The following is a 25,888-nucleotide window of genomic DNA, read 5'->3' as shown; positions in this document are numbered from 1 at the left end:
TCTCCTCACGGGCAAAGTCAGTCAGCGACAACCAACGCGGGGGGGAACACCTCAAAATCCTGCAACCCGGGGTCCTCCCCGCCCCGTCTGTCGGAGGGGTGCGCGGTTTTCGGGTGTTTCAGGGCGGAGAGCCCGGCGCACCGCCCTCCCCCCTCCCGTCACCTCAGCCCGGGCGGCGGGAAGCGCCGCCAGGCAACTCCCCGGCGGGGCGGCGGCTCCGAGGGGACAGGACACCCCCTGCACCCCGCACAAGTCAGCGGGAGGTGGAGGCGGGAGCAGCGGGCCCGGCACCGTGCGGCGGGAAGAACGGTGAATACCTTTCTCCTCCCGCCAGGGCTTTTTCCGCTTGTTGCCGGGGTACATGGTGGTGTGGCTGGCGGCGGCTTTGAGCTGCAGGTTCCCCAGGCTCACGAGGGGGTGGAAGAGACGCCGCGCCAGAGCCGAGCGCTACCGACGCCGCCGTGCGCCGCTGCTGCTGCCGCTGCTCCCGCTCCCCGCCGGCTCCGCACGGCGCCCGTCAGCTGGGTCACGCCTCGCTCTAACCCGACACCCCCGCAGCGCCCGCCCCCCTCTCCACCGCCCGTTGGCTCCGCCAGACGCCGCTCATCAGCCCCCTCCTCCGCCCGCCGCTGCCGCCGCCGCCGGACCGGGCCCGGCGGACGCACCGGCCAGGAGGGGCCTGAGCACGGCGCCGGTGCGGACGGCGACGCCGGGGTGTTTTATTTTTTAACCGGGAGGTGTGTGGGGGGCCGCCGGGACCGGCGGGTGTAGGGGGTGCTTGGGTGCGACAGTGGCCGCCTGCGCGCGGTGTCGGCGGCAGCACTCGGTGCCCCCGCGGCGAGGGAGGGAGGGAACGGGCGGGCACCCCCGTCCCGCCACCGCCCCCCGCCCCGCCTCCTCCGCGCTTTGCTTCCGGGTTGCCGGCCGTTACCGAGCGCGCCGCCGATTGGCCGGGAGCCGTTGCTAAGTGACGGCGTCGGGGCCCGTCGGGGCCAAGGGCTGCGGGCCGGGGGGTGGCCTGGGGGCGGCAGAGTCCGCCCCGGTTGGCCGAGCGCTCCCTCCGGCCTTGCATCGGCTAACGGGCTTCCCCCAGCGCGGTGTTGATATAACAGCACCGCTGCTGTGAAAACCGCCGCTCCTGCCACAGGGGTCAACGTCCACCCGGGGACTGAAGGTCAGGGAAGCCACAGGCTGTTTTCCTTACGGAGGCTGAGTTTCCTTGTCTAAATCAACACACAAAAGGGATAAATATAAAAGCTTACTGGGAGCTGTACGGATCCTCACTTGCACTTACATGGATGTAAAGGCTCTTCCTCCTGCAGCAGAAGGGCTTGGCCTGGGCTCCCTAGTTTAGGAAGGATGAGGGGTCTGGAGCATCTTTCTTCTGAGACTGAGAGAGCTGGGGCTGTTCAGCCTGTGGAAGAGAAGCTGAGATGGGATCTCAACAATGCTCATAAATGCTCATAAAGGGTGGGTGTTAAGAGAATGGACCAGACTCTTTTCAGTGGTGCCCAGTGACAGGATGAGGGGCAATGGGCACAGGCTGAAACACCAGAGGTTCCATCTGAATATGAGGAGAAACTTCTTTACTTTGAGGTGCCAGAGCCCTGGACCAGGCTGCCCAGAGAGGCTGTGGAGTCTCCTTCTCTGGAGACATTCAAAACTCACCTGGACACATTCCTGTGCTATCTGCTCTGGTGAACCTGCTTTAGCAGGTGGGTTGGACCAGATGATCTCCAGAGGTCCCTTCCAAACCCAACCAGTCTGTGATTCTGTGGCTCTGGAACACAGTGGGTGCTGGCAGGTGCTTAACTTGGAGTTTGGCAGGAGTCAGAAGGGGCTGGGGACAAAGGACATCCTCCTGACCTTCCTCTGTCCTGTAACGCAACACAACTTCACCTATAAGGAGTAGTGCACAGTGGGACGTAGATGTCAGGGTGAAGTCAAGCATAGAAAGGTATCCCCATCTGTTCACATGAAAAATGCACCATGTAAGCTAAATCATATAGAGAGTATATTACATACACCTCCTGGTCAAGAACAGGCTGTTCGCTTGACCTGTAACACAGAAAGGTGAGGCACAACGTAGCAGCATTTCAACTTCTTTTCTCATAGTTTCTGTAACAAACACATTAGCACCTCCACCGTTGCCATTAATCTTAGCTCACGGTACAATTCCTTACAGCAAAATCCTTAGTCTTACCACATTGATGCGAGGGAGCACTTTGGTTTACCTTTGAAACAGTTATAAATCAGACTAAGATTCCTCTTTACACAGCATATTTTAATATTCAGATTAGATCAGCTCCTAAGGGAACACCATCATCTTCTGTCTTTCCTTGATTTCCTCACTTTGCCCAGGTGATGTGCTTTGGTAGCCCAAGCATAGTTTTCTAATCTTGATAATAAAAATGAGAGAAGCCAACAGGTAACAGACATTAAAAAAAGATATCTTGGTTTAAATCATGCTTGCTTGCATGATGTAGAGCAAATATTTGAACCCATATCCCAGATCACTGCATATTTACCAAGCTACTGAATATTCTAGTGTCCTGTGGGATCTGTTCCACATTTTATAAATCAACGCTTATTGGACCAGAAAGGGAGAGAGAGAGAGAGAAAACTTAAGTCTCTTCCTATAAAGGGCATCTGCACACATTCTTCCGTTTCATTTGTAAAAGCAGCTACAATAACCATAGTTTTGGAAAATAGGTAAAGAAATTATGTACATATACAAAAGGATAAAAAAATTATGAAGCCTGATGTGTACACCAGCACCAAAATGGAAGACCATGTAAAAGATGGGAGTAAAACTTTCTTCAGCTTAAAAATATAAATGTTCAAATGTTCCAATTCCAATAAGAAAATTATGGCATTTTACTTTTTTCTTTTTTCCCTTCCCAGGTGCTGGTCGTACAATTGATTCCATTGAAGCAGTAAGAAATTATGTCACTGCCTTCAATATGAGCATGACCTCTCTTTTACTTCTCACACTTGTTGATTCTGGAGGCCTTAAACCTTCCAAAGATCACTGATCCGCCAGGTCAAGTAAAATTGTAAGTCATTTCCCAGCTAACTTGGGTTAGGTCTTCCACGCTGTTCCTGGAAGGAACAAAACGTTCAGCTTGGTAGATATGAAACATGAATAATCATTCTGTAGCTGTCTGCAAGCATGCAATTCCCACAGCCAGAGCTAGAATAATATGTGGGAAATCAGCTGTTAGAAATGCTGTTTGGGGAACACACCTAATTTCTTTATAAAGAAAGATGTTTTTCCCTGCTTGACTACATGTAATGCCTGCCGCGAATGAATTTTAAAGGGACAAAGGTACAAATATATCAGAGATTTTCTCTGACAAGTTTGTGGCTCTCAGTCAGTGGAGAAAAGAAAACGTCCACACGACGAGAATAATAATCCCGCTCCCTGGATGCTGGCAGCAGACTAACACATGGCAATGAACTCCAAGGAAAGCAGGGAACAAAATATAGATTGTCTTTTTCTTCCTGCAACAGACTAGCAGGCACAGAAGCATAACATTAAATACAAATACATTTTATTCTCTTTTTCATAACATAGCTGATCGGAGATTTAGCCTGAAGTGGAAAGTTTGCCCATTGTTACCGGGCAAGGAAACAAATAGCGTCCTAGAAGCGGAGTGATGCTTCGACACAATGCTAATTTGTCTAACACACAATACAGTAATTAACTCCTGCCTCTAGGCAGACGCTTAACTGTCCATGTAAATGGATGAGGTTGTTCAAGGACGACACTGGATTTACAGCAAAGAGGCAGACTGAGCACGAACAGAAATCCCAGGAGCTGCTAATGGAGAACAAACCTACACAAAAAACACCAGCACAAGGGCCACAAAAGAGCAGAAGCACTACGACAGAAGCATGGAATTCAAAGACTTGAGAGAAGCAATTGAGAGATGTAATCTGAAGTATTAAACGTGGTGGGAAAATTTATCTAAAAAGCAGCATTTCAGTACTTGGATGAAAACCAGACAGACTGCAAAACAGGAGGTGATTTTTTTGGTGAAAACTGTTGTGAGCTGTATATGTGGTAGGCTAAAGGAACGCTCAGAGGGCTTTAAAATGTTCTGTTAAAACGATGAGCATGAAGATGAGACTGATAGGGAATGGGTACTTGTCTCAAGATCTGAGCGTATTTAGTTCACCCAAGGCCTAGTGAACACGCTGGTGACATTCTGCAGCCCGGAAAACTGGGAAACGTCCAAAATAGCATTTAAGAGATATATAACCTGGGCAGAATATAGGTTTCTACTAATAACTGTAAAATTAACATTTAATATACGCATAAAGTAATGACTGGTTAGAGAGTTCCTGTTAGAGATATAATAGGAAATGTAAATTAATACAGGAGTGAATGAATGTGCCAAAGGAGAGCTGGAGCCTCAATTCAAACTGCAGGATCATCCAACCAAACTAGCATGAAGACACCTATGTACAGCATTACGATCGCCATCAACCATCTTCACCAGAATCAAGGCAGATCCCGCGCGGAGATGGGGGTCCCAGGAGGAGGCAGGTCCTGGCCACTGGGTGAACGCTGGCTCCGAGGGGTCGGTTGCGTTGTGGGGTACAAAGCACAGCAGAAGAGAGGAAGGAGGGGGTTGCTCCGAGATGCAAATCCTAAAGGAAGAATAAAAATATCAGTTGCTGGAGAAATGGAAAAAACATTTGGAAAATTCTGTGCAAAAGAGATGTGGGTGCTTAGATGTGGCGAACTGACACCGCATTCGTGAACCCACCACCATGCAGGACATTAAAACTGAATGGTTTTGTAAGAAAAGCCTCAGTGTTTAGCAAGAAGAAAGTTTATATCATCTTCATCACAGAAGCAGCTGGCAGAAGCTGCTGCCCCATAAAGCAGTTTAAAATACATAAAAAGAAAACAGTAGGTATGTTCATTTTAAAGGTCATGCAACGTGAGTTACTTGAAATAAATTCTTATTTCCTTATGCTTCACTTCAAAAAGCATGTTTATATAGATAATAACACTCAGCTATTGGCAGTAAATGGTAACAAAAAGTTTGCTGCTTTGGTTGGTTGGGTTTTATTTTAAAAAAATCTAAACCAACAAAATAGTACCCAAACTGCAAACAGAATCAAGAGAGAAATTATGTTTTCAATCTTTATACCTGGAAGTTTTTTTTATCTCATCTTATACAAAATATTGGAGTTTTTCTTTTCTCTCCTTTTTTTAACTAGAAGTTGCCTTGGTTATGAATTCATTTCAAGAGCTTCTTGTATGGTTACAAAGTTAAACACTGGGGTACGAAACAACAAAAATAAATTAAGAGAAATTAAAAGGACACTAAGCAGTCCTTTTCATTGTGTACAATGGAAAGTAGTCCTTTATTTCATCAGTATTTACACTGTTTATTCAACTTTTCATTTAATACAGTGAAAAAGGTAAAAATGAAATGAAGAAGTCTTAAATACCCATAAGTACTTTTGAATTTTCATAATTAAATATCATTGTAATTAATTGATTAAAAAATTAAACGCAAATTTCAATCAAGATTAAGATTTCCTCCATTTCTACCTCGTTTAGAAAAAAGCCAACAGAACGTTACAGTTTCACATGTTAAGAGAAAATTCCTTCCTCTTGTATATGAAGGTACATTTTTAAACATGTAATTTCAGTAGCTATTAAACCAAATTGCTTTATTATACCAATACCAGAGCAATATAAAAATCTAAAATGGGTTTATAAATTATTTATATTTAATAAAAATGTATTTCAAGCACCATTATTTTTATTTATCAAAGCTCGCTTGTGTAGCAAACTGCATGTTATGCATGGTCTTGTTTTGATTAAATCCCACCGCAGGAAATTCAAATGCAAACTTAGAGCCCCTGTGTATTAACCATGAAGTCTCTCCTCCTGTCCATTTATATCACATGCTAAAACTGCTGAGTCCTTTTCACAAGGCTTTCACAATACCATTGATAAAATATCACCTTTTATTAGCACATTCACTCTCAGATACACTAACGTGCATTGAAAACATAAAATGCACATCATCTGTCTCTTATTTGAGAGTTGCATCCTACCTTCTGAACTTTCAAGCTACTCGTGCACTCGGGTCAAGATTCTGTTAATAAAATGATATAATTATAATATAGTGGCAGGTAGAGAGAGAGTTAACTGACTACAAGCATTTGATAAATTGGTACCTGTAATTTCTATGGTTTGTTGCCTTGGGCAAATGAGCTCAAGAGGAGGCAAGTAACTACAAGATCCATTTGTCCAACTGGGTGATTGGAGACAAAGACGAAATGCAATGTGCTCACGTGTTTCTTACAGCTTTATGATTTTAATTTGTTTTGTCAGAGAAATACACTTTGGTCCATCAAACAATGTGATAACTAAACTATTCAAAGAGAAAAGGAACATTTCTGTCCTGTTGATATGTTTGTTAATAGGATTTAGAGATTTCATGAGCAGTCAGATGCATAGTCTTTCAGTTTAACCACTAAGGTTATGCTTGTGTCTAGAAATGGTCATTTTTGATAGTAAAGAAATAGAATATTAAACACACAAAACAAATAATTTGAGTTAATTATTCATATAATCTAATATATCCCCATTAAGTGACTCTTCTGACAATTAAGACTTATTTTATATTATTTACATGTACACTTGTCTATTTGATTTGTTTTATTTGTTAGGCTTTTAGAAGATAAATTTGTAGATCATTTGAAGTCAGACCTATTTTAAGTCAACTATTTTGGAAAACATTGTTCCAGAATAACAGTATCCTAATGCTATAAATAAGCAGTGTGTTCCCAAGCTTTGCACAAGTCCCAAGACTTAATTACAGTTCTGAAGTCTCAGTGTGAGTATGTGCACCGTGTGAAACCAATGCATGTTTTAATTATTGCAATGGCTACCGTGTTGTACCTGAGTTCTGCGCTCTGGTGAACGCTGCTGTCCACACCAGCCATATCCTATGATCAACATCCATGTCTGCAAATGCAAAGAAGGAGCTTTTCAGAGTTTCCAAAAGAACCTCAGACACCCACATTTTTATGTGCAGCAAAACGCCCAGAAAAAAGACAGGAACGTTCAACTTGGGCTTCTCTCAGGTACCAGCATCATATGGAAGAGATAAAAATACAAGAAAAGAAACAGCAGTTGATCTAGACTGAAACTGCCTTTTGCTCCTGGAACTGTTCTTGGCTTAGAGAGGAAGACAAGAGAAGTGTCCCACCTCGGAGCTGACACAAAGGAGTGGGGAGCAGAATGCCAAACTGGCACCCTGGTCCCAGCTATAATTCCAGGGACTTTGCCACAGTTGAGATGTTTGCAGTTGTGATGGCCGTGCTTGCACAAGCCTTTTCAGGCCTCTGCCCGTGGCTGTTGGAAACAGAAATACCTTTTGGCCTCAGTCATTCTGTATCAGAATAAACTAAGATGTATTGCAGAAAGTACTTAATAAAGAGGAAGAGCTTCAAGCAGGAAATCACTTTTCAGTATGACACTTGAAAATGTGGGATTCCTGCTCAGCCTACAATGTCCTCAGTCAAAAAAAGGAGATTGAGAGCATAAATAGAATGAAACAGTCAGAGTGACCTCAACACAGAAGAGGAAAAGAAAAAAAGAAAAAAAAGCAGGGCTTAACTATATGCTCAAACTCAAAGTACATAAAAGTAATATGGCATCACTGATGTATGGTACAACCTTTGGCAACTTGACCTCTGCTGGCTGCGTACAACCTGCTTATAATCAAGAGAGTCACATCATCACTGCAAGGACAGAAGATAATTAAATGTGATCAGGTCTAGCAGAGGAAAGCATATTAATCTGCAGTAGTAGAAGAAATATTTCTTAATCACAAACTTCCTTAAATGATTGCTTCCTTGCCAGAAAAATAACATCCTGGCATTAGAAAGATTTACATAGGTTGATTTTAAGAAGAGGCAAACAGATGATTTTGTTGTTTTGGTTCTTCCATTGTCACTGCACACATCTACATCTATTTGTATTTTAAGGCTGCAAGAGGCAGAGAGCAAGTGATTTATTCTAAGACGCTATGCCAGATCCCCAGAATACAGCTGAGCAACTGGGACTCGTTGGGCTGGGAACTAATTGGTTGCTAAAAACAATAAAAGATGGGAGTACTTTTAAAAGACATCTAACATGCTGATTAGATAAAATTAGATTGAAATGACATTATTAAAGAAAGCTTTCAAGTGTCAAAAATGAAAGAAGGTCATATAGTCTCCACTGAGGAAATCTAGATCTCACCAGAGGGGACATCCACTTTCATTATTCTGCTATTTTATCTGTTTTGTCTTTTACAACAACTTTTCAAGCAGACAGGAAAAAAAAAAAAGAAAAGCTAAGAGATATGGTTGAGAGTTGAAAGAATGAGCACAGAGAGTAGATAAAAGATTTAAGAATTGGAAAGACAAGTCAAAATTATATATACTGGAAAGTTAGTACAAAACAGAAAAAAGTTAGGCTATCCTGAATGTAAATGTTATGCATCTTACTACTTTCATTAAAAGTGATATCATGCATCATCAAAATCAGTGGAATTATACTACTGTAAATATATGTTTAGTTCTTACATAACAAGAAATAACTGAATTAATATTTCAGCTCATTGCTTTTCCACCTTTCTTCTTTGTTTTGTTTATTTTGGCTTCTTTCCCCTCAAACGATGCCATCTGCTTGTGGCTATCCTCCCCATTTCTGACTGATTCTGTTGTTTTAAATTAATCAATTCCTATGCACCTTTTGTAGTTTGAAGGCACATATCTTCTCAAGGTTATAAAAGTACATCTGCTAACTAACATGAGTGAGATAGTGCTTGTTATACATGCACAATTAGAGCTTGTAGAAAATGAAAGAATTACAAACTCACTGTGGCTGGAGGGCTGGCGGGAGGTCCCTACTCCAAGTTTTTACCTAAAACGAGTTTGTGCTGAATTCTTGTCAGGGTGCTCAGGGCTTTTACATGTTGGGTGCTGAAAAACTCCAGGAATAGCAGCTCCACAGCCTCTCTAGGCAACTTGTCCCAACCTCTGATGGATTTGCTGAAGTTTATCACCATCCTTCTTGCATTTTTCATTTAGAGTCGAGATTTTTTAAAATAGCTTATATGATTTCAGGCCAATCGACTGATGTACCACAAAACATAAAACTATATGAGCATATCACCTTTACTCAGTACCTCCCTTGCACTCCATTTTGGACTTCATGCTGGATTGTGAGGCTTTCAGACAAAGAACTGTTTCTTTTTACTTCTGTGGAGCCCAACATGAAAATAAAACAAAACAAAAGGGGTGTGTGTGGCGGTGCTTCAACTTTGTTGAAGCAATGGCATGGTTATTTTCCAGGCTATTTTTCTTTCTAACTTTACTCTTTTGTCTTCTCTTGTGTTTTATTTGCTTCACCTAACCTTTCATGTTACTTATTGCTCATCTTTGCATTAGCAGTACTCTTGATTTTTATCCCCAACGCTCATTCCCGCTCTTTTTCTTAGAATACTTCTATCATTGCAAAAGCATATATATGTTTTCCTTATATTTATCTTAATGCAATACACCCCATATCCACTTCACTACTTTCCTCTCAACTGAATTGTTCTAAATGATTTGTTTGCTGTGAGGGTAGCACAGTAATGTAATGTAAATAACTGCTTTATCTCTGATCACCTGGGTATCATAACAGTTTGTGTACTGGTTTTAGTTTAATTATATCACCTGGCAAAAATTGGTTCATAATTTGGGAGTGCAATTTTTTAGGCGATTCGCAATAATACTCAGACTGAATGCTGGTGATTAAAATGTCCTCCTCATCAATTGTATTTTATTGCTTTGTGTTACTAAATAGCACGTTAATGTATCATTTGCTTTATAGCATATGAAATACTAGGAAAGTAGGATATTTACATCGTATTTCTTACAAAATGTTTTCATTCAGACTTTCATTTTTTATAGTACTCATCACCTTTAGTTTTAACATACATTTTAGCTCGTTACAATATTTTTTGTTGCTAACACATTAATGGCTTTTCCTAATGTGCCCAAATCAGTGCAAATCTTGTTATTAGCAAACCATAATCCACACGCATTTCTTGATCTGTAGGAATCAGGTTTATTTTTATTCCTCTTCTCAAGAAATCAGCCTGTGTGATTAAGAGCACAGCCGCCTGCACTCACGATTTGGCTGTCCCACCCTGGCCACCACAGATGTCAAAGACCACGTGCTCCCAAGTGACTTGTCACCAGAAGTAGCAGATGCCAGGTCTGCACACAGCAGCAAAGTCCAGCCGCTGTGTCACATACTGAGCAGGGCCACCAGTGGGACACACACTCCAGAGTTTGTCCCCAGAACCCCAGCAATGAATTTGGTAAACGGCCACTACCTCACGGAAATTGTGCTCCCTCCCACCACCGCACACCTTACTACAGATGGACTTGCTAGTAATTAGCTGAGCCACAAATGTCTCTCATCTTCCGTCCGTCTTTCTCGTAGCTGGTCACCAATACAGAAGTGGTCAGTGAAATACATTTGAACACACAGCATCTGAAATGGGTAGAACAAATATGAGCTCATTTTTAAGCCCCGAGTCTTAAAAACTGTTTCTTACAGTAAGTATTTTCTCCTGCGACGGTTAAAAATTGCAATTTTCAATGACATTATTAAAATTATGATACAATATAATTATTGTGGTGAAATATACGATTATTCTTGGGAAAATTAAATAGCAATAAGCTGCTGTTATACATAACAGCATATAATGTCAGTGTCTTGTATCTTGCTGCTTGTAGGGCAAGGAACTGAGAAGTACTCCCCAAGACTGATAAATCAGTCCAGGTTCTTAAACTAGCAATCTGGGGGAAATGGAAATTCACCAAATACAGCTAGAGTTGTTCCACGATATTTGAGTAAAACTACATTTAGCAAAGTGGTCATTAATGTTGGATCTGCTCATTTTTAGTATCCCAGTCAATATTCCATAGATGTCATTTGTGAAGATGCCACTTATTAAATGAGTTCACAGTGTTAAGCTATAGTTGTGATGTATATAAGAAGTGCTTATCAAATACTCGCTTCCAGATGCAATTATTTTAGTAGTGCATTGTCAAGGTTTAAGGCACTCATCTTATTTGAAATAAGAAACTTTATGAAAGAAGGTTTTTATCTATGAACAGTATTATTGTAGGCTGCTCTCCATAAGCTTTTTATTGCTAATCTTTTTCTGCTAGAGACATGAGTGTGTTTTAGACTGAACCTTCTTTTGCTGATGCTTTGCATGTGGAGTAACAAACAGGTTTACCAATATACAATCCACCTGAAACCAGTGTGGATTTATCAAATAATTCAGTTAGTTCTTTCAACATTGGCGTAAGTTGCATTTGAAAACCATGTTAACTTTTGTGGATAGGTAAATGCCATCAGAACGAAAAATCCTATATTTATCATTAAGATTTTCTGTAGTTCATAAAATACATTGTACACAGCTTTCTGTGTACAAAATATGTATTCTAGTTTTTAAAAATATTATGATTACAGACTGCATCTCTAAAGGTAGCAAAACAATTTTTATGATCTTATTTGTTGATCATGTCCAATATTTTACATCACACTAAAAATTAAATAACACAAAATTTTATGAAAAAAAATATGGGTTAATCATAACAGATTTTAAAACACAAAAGAAACACCTCAAACATGCCTTCTCAGACCTTAATAGTAAAATGCTCCTTCTGGCAATCTAATTGGACAATTCAGTGTCTTGTACAAGAAAAACCAGCTACTTAGACAAAAATAAGTTCGATAAATCTGTAGTTCATGTCCTAGACTCAAGTCTGCAAAACTTCAGTCTCTTCACATTGCTCTAGTTGTACAAAATGGGGTAGAAATAGCCTCAGGGAAGAATCCCAGAGTAACGAGGTTAGTTGAAGACGAGCTGACAAAGCAACTCTCTGTCAGTCCCCCAACACTAACCCACACATGTAGGTGCAGCAGGTAAAATTCACCTGGAACAATCAAAAGATCAGCTACAATCTACCTGAAGATAAATTGTGTTTTCTACTTCTGTTTTTCTGGTTAAATGTAACACTTAAGATAGCAGCAGAAGGTATACACCAGAACATTCAGGAGATGTTAAAATGCTAGATTAACAGTGGACTTAGAAATATATGGCTACATCTGCCTTTGCTGTAAGTTTTCACAATTTTCCCCTTTCTATAACAACAATATCTGCTTAACTTTAAAATGGTTTCTGTATGAAATATGGAAAAACAGAATGCATTTTAGCTCGCCCTGGCCATTTGATGGCAATATACTTGCTAGATATACAATGTCACAAGGATAATTAATTGTGACATTGCCAAAGGGACACAACACTTCTTCTGATAAATTCTTTCCATCTTTCCAAAGGGTTACAGCCTGTATTGCAGCTTTAAGCTGGTTTATTGCCTAGAGCAAATTTGATTTTCATAGACTTACACAAGCTATGGAAAAGGTGATCTAGAATGGTTACATGCTTAAAATGTGAAAAACCTTCCAGGGAAAATAGAAAAGCTGCTGCACTTGAACTTCTTCATGCAAATAAAGTCTTACCTGAATATAAATGATGTACATTCTTGAACAAGACTGCCAAGCTGAAAACAAAGCACATTAACAATATAATACCAAGACAATATAGTTTGATAGACATTATTTAAAGCCTAGATTAAGAAGGCCAGTAGAATGCAAATCGTGACTAGAAAGAAAACCCAGAAAATAGAAATACTAGCAGTAGTTACTTAGCAAAAAATCAATTTAAATCCACTCTAAAAATTTAAAGTTCCAACTTACAAACCCTAGGGAATTTTTTTTTTCTAATTAATTCTCCAGTATCCTTCCAGTATAGACATAAGGCTGATATCAAAGTGCTTTTGAAAGTACAACTGACTTTGCTTGATGAACCAATAACAGCAAGTCTAGCCAAAATGTTCATTTACTGATACCACTCTGCCAGCAAACTGTTTCATATGTATTATCCAGCCTCATACGAGATCTGTTTCTGCCTTTCTATGTTTAATTAGCCGTCACCCTCTACATACAGTTTCACATCATGTTATTCAAATGAAGTTCTGCGGTGATTCAGAAGTGATACCTACAGGTTTATAATGTTTGCATTAACTTGACTTTTTTTGGTACACTATACTATAGCTTACTATAAGTAAATGGTATAAAACTGTTAAAACTGTGCTGATGTTAGAGTCTTGTTAGATTCTCAGGGTATATTCCTGCATCCGAGCAGGATTAGAGAGAAGCCTGAAGAGGTTTTTAGTCCCAAAGGGCAGCTGCTGCAGACAGAAGTCCCTGCTGCCCTTAATGATGGTTGAATCCCACCCACGGTCATAAATGCCATTTCAAAAGTGATGTCACGTTCCAATTGAAAAAGTAACGCCTTGAAAAGGAAAACTAAAATGGGATGAAGAACTACCTGAACACAAGAAGCTGCGCTCCAAATTCTGATAAAATTATAATGAGGATACTGAAATGTTATTTCTTTGAAGAATTATAAGACTCTCCCTTTATAGAAAAGGTTTTTATAGGAGTTTCCTTCTGGAAGAAAAAGTGGATCAAGAATAGGTCCAAACAAGAAATCACAATGAAGGGCATTAACAAGATTTGTATCAGTAGGCACAGATAGTATTTCGGTGGGTGGAGGCGAGTGGGAAATTGTGTTTTGTTTTTAAATAAGGAAACACCAGCATGCTTTTCAGAAACCACCAAAATATTTCAGTAGTCAGCTTAGATACGAGAAAGAAAAAAACTGCAGGGAAAACCAGAATTTCTGTTCCTTGGCTTAAGAAACAGCTTCTGCAGGATAAAAACTGAAGCCAGGTTTCCTCTTATAGCTCAAATTCCAGTGATAGTAAAACAAGTCATATAGCTACTTTCTCCAGATCTGTATTTATCCCCAGGCTGTCACTAGAGGCTGTGCTGACTTACAGGGAATGAAACCTGACGTGACCTTTCAGATGTGGGTAAGTCAGGCCAGGCTGATGTGAAATACAATCAGGCAAACGTGCAGAAAAAATGTTTAAGTGACTGTGATGCCTATGGCACTAAATGAAACAATAGTTTGAGAGAATTTCAGTGGACTTTCATGTCCTTTAACCAGGAATGTAACACTCCTCAAAGCATATAAAGATGTCACCAAAATGTGGGCAATGTTAGCATAAGACGGAACAATGATCCCTAAGAAAAAACAGCCTTCACGCTATACCTGTCATGCTTGTAAGGACTGATATAAGTCACTGACTATAGACTAGACCTCGGTTATTTTGTCTTTAAAAGTGCCTGCCTAAGAAATTTTAATTTACAGCCATATCATGGCTCAAAATAAAATCTCACCAGCTTTAAGTCAAATTTTTGACAGTGGTGAAAAGAAGATATTTACTGTGTTTAAACAGAAGAAAACAGTACATAAGTGACCTTTACTTTTAAATACACTATTTTGATACCATGTTTAGCAAAATTAATAATTGCCAAAGAAATCCTGGACACTATGCCAAAGCAAACTCTTGCTCTGCAGTGAGAGTGTTTCACATCATCCCCTTAGCTGAGCTGTCAACAGCAAAGTGTTGTCAATCTGCAAACAGTAACCACAAGTACCTGGGCTAAAGTCTGGCTTGCTGTAGTCCAGCTATGATGAGATGGGGAACAGCTTCACCTGGGCCTTGGAATTTAGGTGGAGAGATGGCAACATTTCACAACGTTACTACGTAGTTAACAGATCAACCCACCTCCTTGGAGAAAGCCCCCTCCATTATTGTATTTACATTACATTTGACAGATATTATACTTGGAAAGATTCTACCTGATTTACTTACTTATTGAGACACACACTTTGGTTTCAGGTTTGCAAATTCTATAAACGTGTTGACTTGGGTGAAATAATTATGGTGCGTAAGTGTAAGCAAATCCACAAATCTGGAAAGGAACAGGTTCCTCGAATAAGAACAATCAAGAAACATTTTAAAAAGGGAAAAAAAAGAAGCACAGACAAAATTATCAACAGTAACAAATAGATGACATGAATGTTTACTACGCAACCATTGCTTTTGCTCTTGGTTTTCTGCAAAATTAGCAAGTATTAAATAACATTTAACTTGAGATTTCATTGGTAACACAGGAGTTCTCATACCTGTTGCTACTAAATTCCTAGTGCTAATAAAGCAGAACCTTAAAATACTTATTGAAGTGTCTTCTACTAAACAGAGAATGGGCCATTACCCCTGTTGATTAAAAGTCAACACATACAGTGTACATTTTCTTGACGATCACACTATCTGCTGCTATGAATTATAACCTATTTTTCTTCAATCTAAGAATCCCAGATTCCTTCATCTTATGCAATATGTGAACGTATTTGTGCCACCTCAAAAGTAGATAAGCTGAGTTCTTAGATGTTTTATTTATGGGATTTCAGTTTTAACAAATGTTGCAAATGCAGCTCGGTAGCTCACACAGCAGCATAACAAGACTGTTTAATGTATACCCTATATATTAAGAATAAAAGTAGAGAAACGAGTGACATTTTATTTCAGTTATTGCTAATGTGAATGATGTATATCTAGAAATACATATAAATGTAGGTATACCTCAAAAATAAAAATGGTTTTGAAAGAAATGATGCATAGTTTCTTTTCTTCTCATATCCAGGGCACAGCGAGAGAAATTCCAAGGTTAAGAATATAAGACATAACCTCTCTGCAAGTTAACAGCCTTGGCTGTAAGTACTTGTTTTCCCCGCATGCTGTTTGCCTTGTGTAAAGCATGCTGACAGCCTAAGACAACAGAATTGCAGAGCTTTTTGAAAACAGATGTCTTTAAAGCACCAAGTTTCACTTTTTGATACTTTTACTTGTTATATCCACTCCAGATGTCCTGTGTAATTAATCCAACATTAACAAAAAGTTTAATGACAACAAAAGGAGGATTGTCACCATGGAAATCATAGTAAACGGTCATTTCTGCCTCTTATTTCACACACATGATTTTAAAAAAAAAAATATCATGCATGCACCAAAAAACTACAAATTGCAAGTAAAGCACATGCATAGATGTTAACATCTCTTTGCTTGCAGACCAGGTGTGGAGAACTGCACCCCCCCATCTCTTCTTCCTTACTCTCATGATAAAAGAAGACACTGAATCAGTCAGTAAATAGAAGTGTTACACTTGACTTCTGGGTGCTCACCTTTTTGTCCCACAAACACAGCCTGCTCTCCCAGTTCAGCATGTTCATCCCATACAGGTTTAATTTTGAATTCATGCTTAAAGTTACTTCCATATGGTAAAACGTTTGAGCATTTGCTTAAACTTTTAATTGAATGTGTTTTTTTGAATGTGGGCCCAATTCATCATTGTTCGCTTCATTTGCATTTGGGAGTAGATTATGTATTTTACAGAAAGGTTTTCAAAAATAAGATTATAGCTTGTTTCACGATGTAAGTGACACAGTGGGGTAAAATGTGCGGTCAGCACATCACAATGAAGAAATAGTCATGGTTAGAGGAAAAACATGAAGAGTTCTTAACCTTTTAAACATTCTATGTATTTTAAGTGTGAAATACACAGCCTTTAGATCTATATTGTGGTCGATAGTAGTTTTCAGTACTGTAGGATGTGTCAGAGGGATTTGTGGAGCAAAGGAACTTTTTGACCTCGTGCTTCTAGAGCACTGTACCATCCATACCAAATATCTTCTTACTGCCTGCTCAAAAATCTATTATTTATAGTTAGGAAAGTTTATGATTTACATGCTAATTCTAATAAGCTACCTGTTTCACATAAACTCCAGCTAAGTTGAGTGACAATGACATTTAATCTCCTCAGGAAGTGTTATGCATTCTTTTAAAGGACAAATTACAGAGAAGGGTGAAAAACAGAGGCAGACAGTTTGAGCAATATAACAGTTACTTCAGTTTTCATATGGGTCATTCCATTTCTAAGTGCTTTGTCAGTTATAACAGCTCAGTGAGAGTTTGATTTGCTTTGCTGGCAAAAATTAATTTGAAAGTAAAAAAATTTCCTGTATTTCAGGAAACTGAGGTCCAAAGCTAGAATTGTGTTGGTTTGGAACTGCGATTTTACTTTTCTTAAACTCATGGCTCTTCAAGTAACAAGTAGGATCTGTAAAACTCAGTCTTGAAAACCCTGCTAGGGCCAGACTAATTTGCAAGAGGCTTTGGAATTAGCTAAATCTATCTAAAATCATCTGTTACATTTAGACCAAAGCCCATCTGGAGTTGAATCTGTTTAAGGGTGTGAACTGCAAAGAGATGGGCTTCTACAAGCAGATGAGCAGCCCAAAGAAGTCTAGGGAAAATGTGGTCCTGTTGCTGAATGGGACAGGGACCTGATGACAAAGGACACAGAAAAGATCAGAACACTCAATGCCTTCTTCGCTTTACTCTTTCCTGTTACACCTGACCTTCAGCAAAGAAGACTGTCACACTCTTCTCTGTAGTATCTGAACAGGACAAGAAGCATAGTAAAATATAGGAAACTCTGGCTGAATATAAAACAACAACAACAAAAAAGCTTATTTATGTGAAGGTGTTTGAACACTAGAATAGGTTGCCCTGAGCAGTTGTGGAGGCTCCATCTTTGGAGATACTTAAAACTTCATGGGACGGGGTCCTGGGCAACCTGCCAGAATTATGGTATTTTTCCCTTAATGTAATCTAATCTACACTGAAGTACCCCAAAAGAATAATCATCTATTTAAATTAATTGCTGCATTTTTCCAAGTAGTGCATTGCAGTTCTTCTGACTATTTCAAGTTGATGTTGTCTGTTTGCTTGTTTCTACTTGATTGTCATGTGCTGAGATTGTAGATTCTTGCCAAGTTCAGCAAAAACTCCTATTTTGTGTCTACAAGAAGATTCAATTAACATGTCATTTTCTGAGTGGTAACTACAGATAGCAGACAGAATGGTATTACCTCCACTGTGATTGATAGTCCTTTTAAAATAAATTGAAAAGTCTGTTTCTGTTAACTATTTATTACTAAAGCTGTTTCAGTAAGATATTAAATGGGGAAGAAGAAAATGTCTCTTACCTGTTATCAGTGCTGTAATTCATTTGGGTGGTTCTGTTTGCCCGCAGAACAGCCAGGCAGACTGCAGCAAACCTCATTATGGTAAGGATTACATGCAAGTAAAGGGACAGTCCCCATCTAGTGACAATAAAGGCATACCAAACACAAAAGCAGAGAGCTCAACCATCTATTAATCATGGAGCAGAGCATAATACTGCCAATCATTCTACAGAATTGCTAGTGTCTTTCATAAGCAGTAATGTTTTCCAAAAGTCTTAAAAGCATTTGAGTAAAGTGTTTTTTAAAGAACTTGTCAAATACATATTTTTCTTTTAGTTTGAAAAAGTGATGACTAAAAAGAGGAGTGATCTGCAAAATCTTGAGTGGTACAGAGAGAGGCTGGATAGAGACCAAGTATTCATTGCCTCTTCTAAAACAAAAACTGCTGGGGATCACATTAAGCTATTAGGAGCTACAACAGAAACAAATGAAAGAGTCTTCTTCATGTAGCAGAGAATAGACTTAAGGAACTACTTGCCAAAAGGTAGGGTGAGTGCCAAAAGCTTACAGGAACACTAGGGAGACTGGACTACTTCATAGAAAATAAAACCACTGAGGGTTATTAAATACTTGGGCACTATATCTAGGTCAAGAAGTCTCTGAGCTACTCAGCAGATGGAGGCTAGAAAGTATCCTATGTACTCACCCATTTTTAATCTTTCAGAACCATTCTCATTTGGCCACTGTTGAGTCTCCTCTCAAGGCCAAGCAGAAGTCTGCTCTCAAGGCTGAAGTGTCCTCCTTTAAGCATTGCAGGAAAAAACAAATAATTACAGAAAATAGGAAATAGAAAAGATAGAGACGAAGATAGAAAAGGAAGGAGAACAAAAAAAGAGTGAAAAAAGGGGAGCTGGAAGAAATCCAAACCAACCTTGCCAGCACACGCTGCTTTCTTAGAGTGCACATGAGCAGGTGAACACTGGAGAGTGGTTTGGGATCGCAGGATCTGTGATCTGAACTATATGACCATTGTCAAATGTCAAGCATAGCATAAACTGCACAGTAAATATTACAGTAAGATGTATCATTTTACAATATTATTGCAATAAGATGTTACTTTATACAGTTATATTAATGAGATTACTCAAATTATAAGTAATGATATTAATTTGTATCACATCAATGCATTACTGTTAGAAGTTAAATAGCTCTATAAAATTAAGATATTATATATGTCAAAGATGTTAAGTATTGAAATAAAGCTTTTTAAAAAGTTACATTCAACTAGAATGCAGCTTAGCACAGCAATACCTGAATAAAATACCACACTTAGCTTTAATAGATTTTATAAGTACTATTCTTTGATATAAGCATCTCCTTAAAGTAGCTGTAGGTTTTAACATAAAAAAATATGAAATATGCAAGATAATGGTAACTTTTGATCCTTAAAAACACAAAGAAAAATAGCTGAAATATCTCATTTAGAATCTGAAGATGAGGGAAGGCAGATTGAGAAGGGAGGGTGCTGCTCATAATAAGGCAGCAATTTGTACTTTTCTAGCAGCCATTCACAGCACAAACATCCAAACAACTCAAAAAATAACTTGTGCATACCTGCCCTCATCTTTATTATGGAAAAATAAGCATCCAGCATGCTCAATAAGAATATAGGACAGGTGCACTGAAAGATTTCAGTACCTAAGGCCTGTCCCCATAACGAGCTGCTGTCTGATGCACCGCACTCTCTACAGAGAGCACTTAGCGGCTGTGGCACCCGACAAGAGGAAGAATGTTCCTCCACCTAAAATCTTGCAGTACTGCTGCCTAATGTCACCTTTATCAAGTAATATAGACACTCAGCAATTTTATTTTAGCTAGTGACAAACATTTGAAGCTGCAAATATCAGGGCATGTATTCTTCCTTTTTAAGTAAGTACTTTCCCATTTATTGCCCAGAACAGTCCAAGTATCGAGGTGGAAAGCAGTTGTGTAGCACACAGGCACATGAGTCCATACTCTGTTCCTCTTCTTTCTCCTTGAAGGAAAACTCCAGGAGACTTATTGCAGCTTTTCAGTGCTTAAAAGTGGCCTGTAAGAAAGATAGGGATAGACTTTTTAGCTGGGCCTGTTACAACAGGACAAGGGGTGATGGTTTTAAACTAAAAGAGGAAAAATTCAGGCCAGACATGAGGAAGAAATTTTTTCACACTGTGGGTGGTGAAACGCTGGCCCAGGTTGCCCAGAGAGGTGGTGGATGCCCCATCCCTGGAGACATCCCAGGACGGGGCTCTGAGCAACCTGATCTGGTGAAGATGTCCCTGCTCATGGCAGGGGTGGCACTGGATGAGCTTTGAAAGGTCCCTTCCAACACAAACTGTTCTATGATTCTATGATCTTTTTTATTCCTTTAATGTTATTAACCCTACACCTCATGTTAATATTAATGTTACCAAATAATAGTCAGATTAAGTTGAAACTTGAACCTCAGAGAGTGTGGGAGGAGAAACAGAACTTCAAAGATGTCTGTTGCCAAAAAAATGTATTGTAGTTAGCCAGCAGAGAGTGGAATAACAGCTATGGGTGTTCAGACCACTCTCCATAACTGCACTTAAAAGCCTTGGGAAACATTTAACTTAAATAATTAAATTTGAACGCCACAATTCTGAATTAAGCTCTACCAATGCCAAGAAAACAAGTCATGGAGAATTTGAATGCAATGGGAATGGTAGCTCCTGATTTACTCCTCAGTTATGATGGCCTTCTGCACCTAAAGCCACTGCAGCTCTGCTGCTGTATCACATCTTGGCGAAAACAATAACTTCATAAAAGCCAAGCTAAAAGTACTAGTTAAATTTCCTTTTCAAGTGTATAAAGCTTTAATTAGCACTGCTCAGCTGGAAGGCTTATAAATATTTGAATAGCAGTAAGATGTAGTTTACTTTTACATACATCTCAGCATAAATTGGGGTCATGTGTAATTATCAAAACGACAGTATCCTCCTTGAGATAGCTTTAAGAGGATCACATTTCCTGATCAGTGTTGGGAATAACTAATTTTAATGAGAGCCACTGAACCTTTAATGTACTTCTTTTTTATTCTTTGAAAGGATTACTTGTGTTCAGAGCTTCATTCATTTTGGAATAGGTTGTTCCATTTCACTTTTTGTGACAAGTACTAGAGTTCTGTTTTATTCTGTGGTTCCAAAGATAATTGGCAATGTTTAACTAAATATTAAATATGATTCCCCAGGAAGGTTTTAAATGTGAATTTTGGGTGACTGTATAACACGAGAGTTGTTTTGACTATTTTATTTCAGATGTTCTACACCACCACTGAAAACTATTATCTAGCAGTTGAAGTTATAGGTTTGTCTTTAAATGCCGCCAAGGTCAAAATGTTTTTCTGTGGGAAATGCTTTCCAGTGGAAAAACATTAGCTATAATTAAGAAACAGAAAATATTTTAACTTAGCACAGTGCCATCTTTCTGATTTGCTTGATTATCTTACATGCCAGGTATCATTTAGAAGAATTTGAGGCTGAGCAGAACTCCTTTGTGTCTCCACATGCACTACATGGGTTATAGGGGATTCCCTTAAAAATGCTGCATTATTCCAAGTTGCTGCTTTCTGATGATTCATACGAGATTTACATGCTATTATTACTCACTATAATTCAGCGTACCTTCCACTCCAGAGCCAGCCAGCATCACCTCTGTGAACACCCCACTGGGGACCTCATTACAAAAATAAATCAGGTGCTCTGCATTCTAATTATTTCATTCATAGTTATCAGTGGATGAGATCCTCAACCTTGTACATCTGTTAATAGTTTCCTGAATGTTTCTCACTGTACTGTTTTGTACAGAGTAATATTCAGTTCAGTATAAGCTGAAGTGTTTTAATTGATGTCTCATTTCAAGCAAAGGGTGATCTCCAGATGCCCAAGATTTACTTGTATAAGCATGCTTATTTGGTGCAGTAAAATGTAAAGAAAATGTGAACTAAACTTAGCAGAATTCCCTGTCACTCCAGAGGGTATTTTAATTGACATCACTATATTCTTTTTATGCCTTGGTATTGCTCTTATCACGGTTTTGCACTTTGGTTGCATGAATTTCCTTGTAAAGAACACTTTTTAAATTCGCTTCAGATCCCATGGCAACAACAGGACAAGCAGACAGGGTTTCCAGTTCAAACTAAGCACCAAACATGATCTCAAATTTGTTATACATCTGCAAGGTAGGCATTTGAAACAAATGCTTCATGTAGAGGGACTATATCCTACACAGGACAACTTCCAGCTTCTACTGAAGTAACACATCTGGTTTTTAAAGTATTCTTTACAAAAATATTGAAGAAATAACAGACCAATCCAGCAGGAATTCACTGTACAAATGATGAGATTTTATATCACTGGTCTAAAGAAACTACAGTAAGTTCACTATAGACATAAACATAAATGCATAGTACAGATACCTTCCTCTCCTGCTTTCTATAACATCCTCACATACCCAACATTGCAGTGGAAATCAGGCAAGTTCAGTAACTAAAAACCTACTCTAAATGCTCAGTTAGATCAGAATTTATGTATTTTTAAGTAATGATAGTTGTTGAAATAAATATGAACAGCGAAGAATTGTAAGCAACTTAATCTATTAGAAGCCTTTCAAAATGGTAGGTAAATGCCATAACTCCAGGAGTTTTTCAAATCTCTCGGATGCAGATAGTTGAATTTAGAATGAAAGTAATGCTGAACCATAGAAACGAGCCGTTTACACACTTAGGCAGCTGGTGCCTTGCTTTGCTTTTGACTCTAGTAGCTCCATAAGCCTCAGCTAAGCTCTCCATGCATTGTCTGTTTTTACTTTTTGTTTGTTTGAAATGTACATTTGTCCATTGGGGAAAAAGGAAAAGATTGGCATATGTGATATGCTGCAACTCATTGCTGTCCTCCTGGGTTTAGGATGGAGGGTCTTGCACTGCAGAAGCATCCGTGCTGTGCTCTTACCAGAGTGCAAGCTTTCTCATTTGGATTTAAGCAGCATATTCCTCAATGTTACTACTGGATACGGTGTCCTGCGAGCAGTGTCCTGAGAGTTCAGTACAAGTCCCAATCTTATAACACTTAATTTGTTATAACTTCTGGTGCTGCCACATACCCGTATTTCCATTTATAGTGCATGTGTACTTATATTAGTACTTGAGTTACAAATCTCTATACCATGAAGAATTATTGGTTTAATTCCAGTCTATTGGAAGCTGACAATTTGCATCAGTAGCTCCTATGCAGGCTTCCCTCCATTCCAAAACCACCACTTCCTATATGGTGCCATCTGGAAAGTCATTTATGACAGAGACACCAAAACCTGGGACAGAACCCCTCCTTCTAGTAGCCATGGGTTGTACTATTAGCTAAAGAGCCATCGCTCAGTAATGTGGCTCCCAATGCTTAAAATAGGCACTAGATCCCATTGGAATCTTATTCAAGATAGATAAATTTTCAAGTTTTCCTCTTTGTTTCATTTCTGTCATGGTAACCACAGTGCTAAGTTCTGAAGGAATTAGAAGAATCATTTGAGATCTATTAAATAGATAATATCACCCTATATCCATTTTAATGTGTTCCATCCTTCAGATATTAGCTTGGAAAATTGTTAGTGTTGAGGTCCAATGAGCTTCCGTAAATACTATTAAACTAATTGATCCCTCTACTAACAGTATCAAGAGACATTTGCTACCACTTAAAGTATAGTATTTCACTTTTTGGGACCAGTTCCAAAGTACAGCATCGCATATGGGCAAGTCCCATAGCTTTCTATTTATTTAAAATGAGAATTAAATCATAGAACTAAAGCATTATCCACGGTTATTAGCAATGCACTCTGCTGAAAAGGTTTTAAGGATTTATTCAGCAGTATGAGTAGTAGTTCTATAGACTCCTCCTCCATTTTATGTTCTTTGCATTACTGTACAGTGTGGGTTTTTTTCATAATACTCTTGTGTTATTTGCATTCACTTGAGTAGGTGACTATGTGGTGGATTTTAAATATAAAATTATTCAAGGAACGTATACATACCTTGCTATATTTGGAATGAAAAATAGGGACCAGAGTTTGCAAACAAGCAAATAAGTATGCTAGATAGATTATAAGCAGAATACAGGAAAAAACATTCCTTAATCACAGGCAGCAAGACATCATTATCTTAGAGTTAAGGTTGCTAAGCAACTTAACTGGTACAAAACCTACACAGTAAAAACATCACTGTTAATGAACTGTAAGTATGGTAATGTCCAAAGTAACATAGATTAAACTGATAATATTGTATTTCATACACTCCTTTATCTTTACAAACCAGACAAGTCATAGTAAAAGTACATAATTGCATTCCCATTTTTCTTCATATTAATTTTCAATTCTGTTGAAACATTTATCACTGTGCAATAATACAGAATAGAAAGTATAGTCCTACAGACAATGCATAATGGATAGCAGAATAAATATGAAATGAGAGCAGAATTTTCAAGATGCATTTTCACTTAATGTACATACTATGAAAGCATCTTACCTGAAGACCCCTTGTGTGCTGCTCCTTATTTCCTTCATAAAAATCCCATAGCTGTAGAATTTACGGGCCTTTTAGGAATTTTGGTCTTTAGGAATAAATCCTACTTTTCAATCCAGGTTCATCAGTTAATTTGTCTTAGAGGTACAAAATTCACTCTGGAAAAAATTAGCAGAAAGATAAAACAAGTAGTTGAAAATAAATCCAGTTAAAACCCTCGGTGGACATCCTGACTTTGTCCCAGTAATTACAAATTGTGCTCCAGGTATTTACTAAATAAGCACTTGATGAGAAAAAAATACGCTGAACACACCAAAACGCTGACAAGCTCATCATGGAGTTCTTTCTTATAATAAAATAAGTCTATGAATCACAGAACAGGAGTGGGAGAGAAAGAAGAATACACTAATGGTGGGATTTGTTTCCAGAAGAGGCAAAAACTGAACTCCTCCTCATTCCCATCAAAACAAAATCCTGCCATTTCAGGAATGACCTCTCTGGTTTCCCTTGCCATTGCCTACATCCTTGCACATTGAATTCATTTGGTGTCCCCAAAGTGGGAATCTCACCACTTTGAGGCTCTGGCGTTGAGCTCTCCTCGAGGAGCAAGTGCTAAGGCAACCACCACTTGTGCTGGAGCAGAGCTGGATGGGCTGCAGTTGGACACAATCCTTTCTTGCACCACATGCTGCTTCTCTTCTTTACCTACAGACTGTATGCTAGGTTATTCTCAGGCTTTGGGGGAAAATAAGGCAAATTCAAGACAGTGTTATCTAGTCAAGATTATATCTCAAGAACAGAATTCCAGAAGTTCAAACAATTCCACTTTTAACTTCAAAATTCAATTGTTTTACCTGACAAAATACAAAGATTTATTGGGTCAGTGTTCAGCTTCTTGGGCACTCTACTCTGCAGTTCAGACTATGGGGATAAGTGTATTAAAATGAAGAATAAATGCATTTAAAGTTGATTTAGAACATAAGTTAAATAAACCTTATTTCCTTTATACCTTTGAAACAGTACTTAGACTGTCTCTTAACTGTAGGGTTATGATTACTTTTAAACTACAAAGTATGTAACCCTTCAGATTAATTTTTCTGGATCCTTGTTGCCTCATACCCATCCCAAGGGCTTTCACTCTCAAGCATTTCTCCTCAGCTGGTCCACTGACCATAAAGCATCACAGCAAGACAGTGGGGAGGAAGACATTAAACATCCAGTGAAAGAT

The 25,888-nt window shown here is 39.0% G+C and overlaps 1 protein-coding gene and 2 long non-coding RNA genes across 6 annotated transcripts in view; 1 reads left to right on the top strand and 2 right to left on the bottom strand.

Annotated features, from left to right (window-relative positions):
* The window catches only part of MACROD2 (mono-ADP ribosylhydrolase 2), an 854,364-nt gene extending 853,816 nt beyond the window's left edge, over window positions 1-548 (bottom strand). For 2 of the 3 annotated variants that reach the window (XM_065835172.2, XM_065835173.2), the window contains exon 1: window positions 318-547. In XM_065835172.2, the coding sequence (XP_065691244.1) occupies window positions 318-363 (46 nt within the window). In that variant the 5' untranslated portion in view covers window positions 364-547. Of the gene's footprint in view, window positions 1-317 lie in introns of all 3 variants that reach the window. The other variant, XM_071805688.1, reaches the window with a different exon arrangement.
* Window positions 549-628: 80 nt separating this feature from the next.
* On the top strand, window positions 629-5,599 carry LOC139827496 (uncharacterized). Of its 2 annotated transcripts, none has more exons than XR_011738094.1 (3): window positions 629-737; window positions 2,905-3,056; window positions 3,578-5,599. It is a non-coding gene; the product is annotated as an uncharacterized lncRNA (long non-coding RNA). The 2 variants fall into 2 exon arrangements; XR_011738095.1 differs by having other exon boundaries at window positions 631-694.
* A 4,787-nt stretch (window positions 5,600-10,386) lies between these two features.
* LOC139827690 (uncharacterized) lies at window positions 10,387-18,883 on the bottom strand. Its single transcript, XR_011738607.1, has 5 exons — window positions 18,802-18,883; window positions 18,117-18,233; window positions 14,881-14,980; window positions 12,614-12,654; window positions 10,387-10,570 (listed from the first exon to the last, which is right to left on the bottom strand). It is a non-coding gene; the product is annotated as an uncharacterized lncRNA (long non-coding RNA).
* Window positions 18,884-25,888: the final 7,005 nt, after the last annotated feature.

This window comes from Patagioenas fasciata, chromosome 3 (genome assembly GCF_037038585.1).
Source record: "Patagioenas fasciata isolate bPatFas1 chromosome 3, bPatFas1.hap1, whole genome shotgun sequence".
In the NCBI taxonomy this organism is placed as follows: domain Eukaryota; kingdom Metazoa; phylum Chordata; class Aves; order Columbiformes; family Columbidae; genus Patagioenas; species Patagioenas fasciata.
Note: the sequence above shows the minus strand (reverse complement) of the source record. Positions and strands in the feature narration are given on the sequence as shown.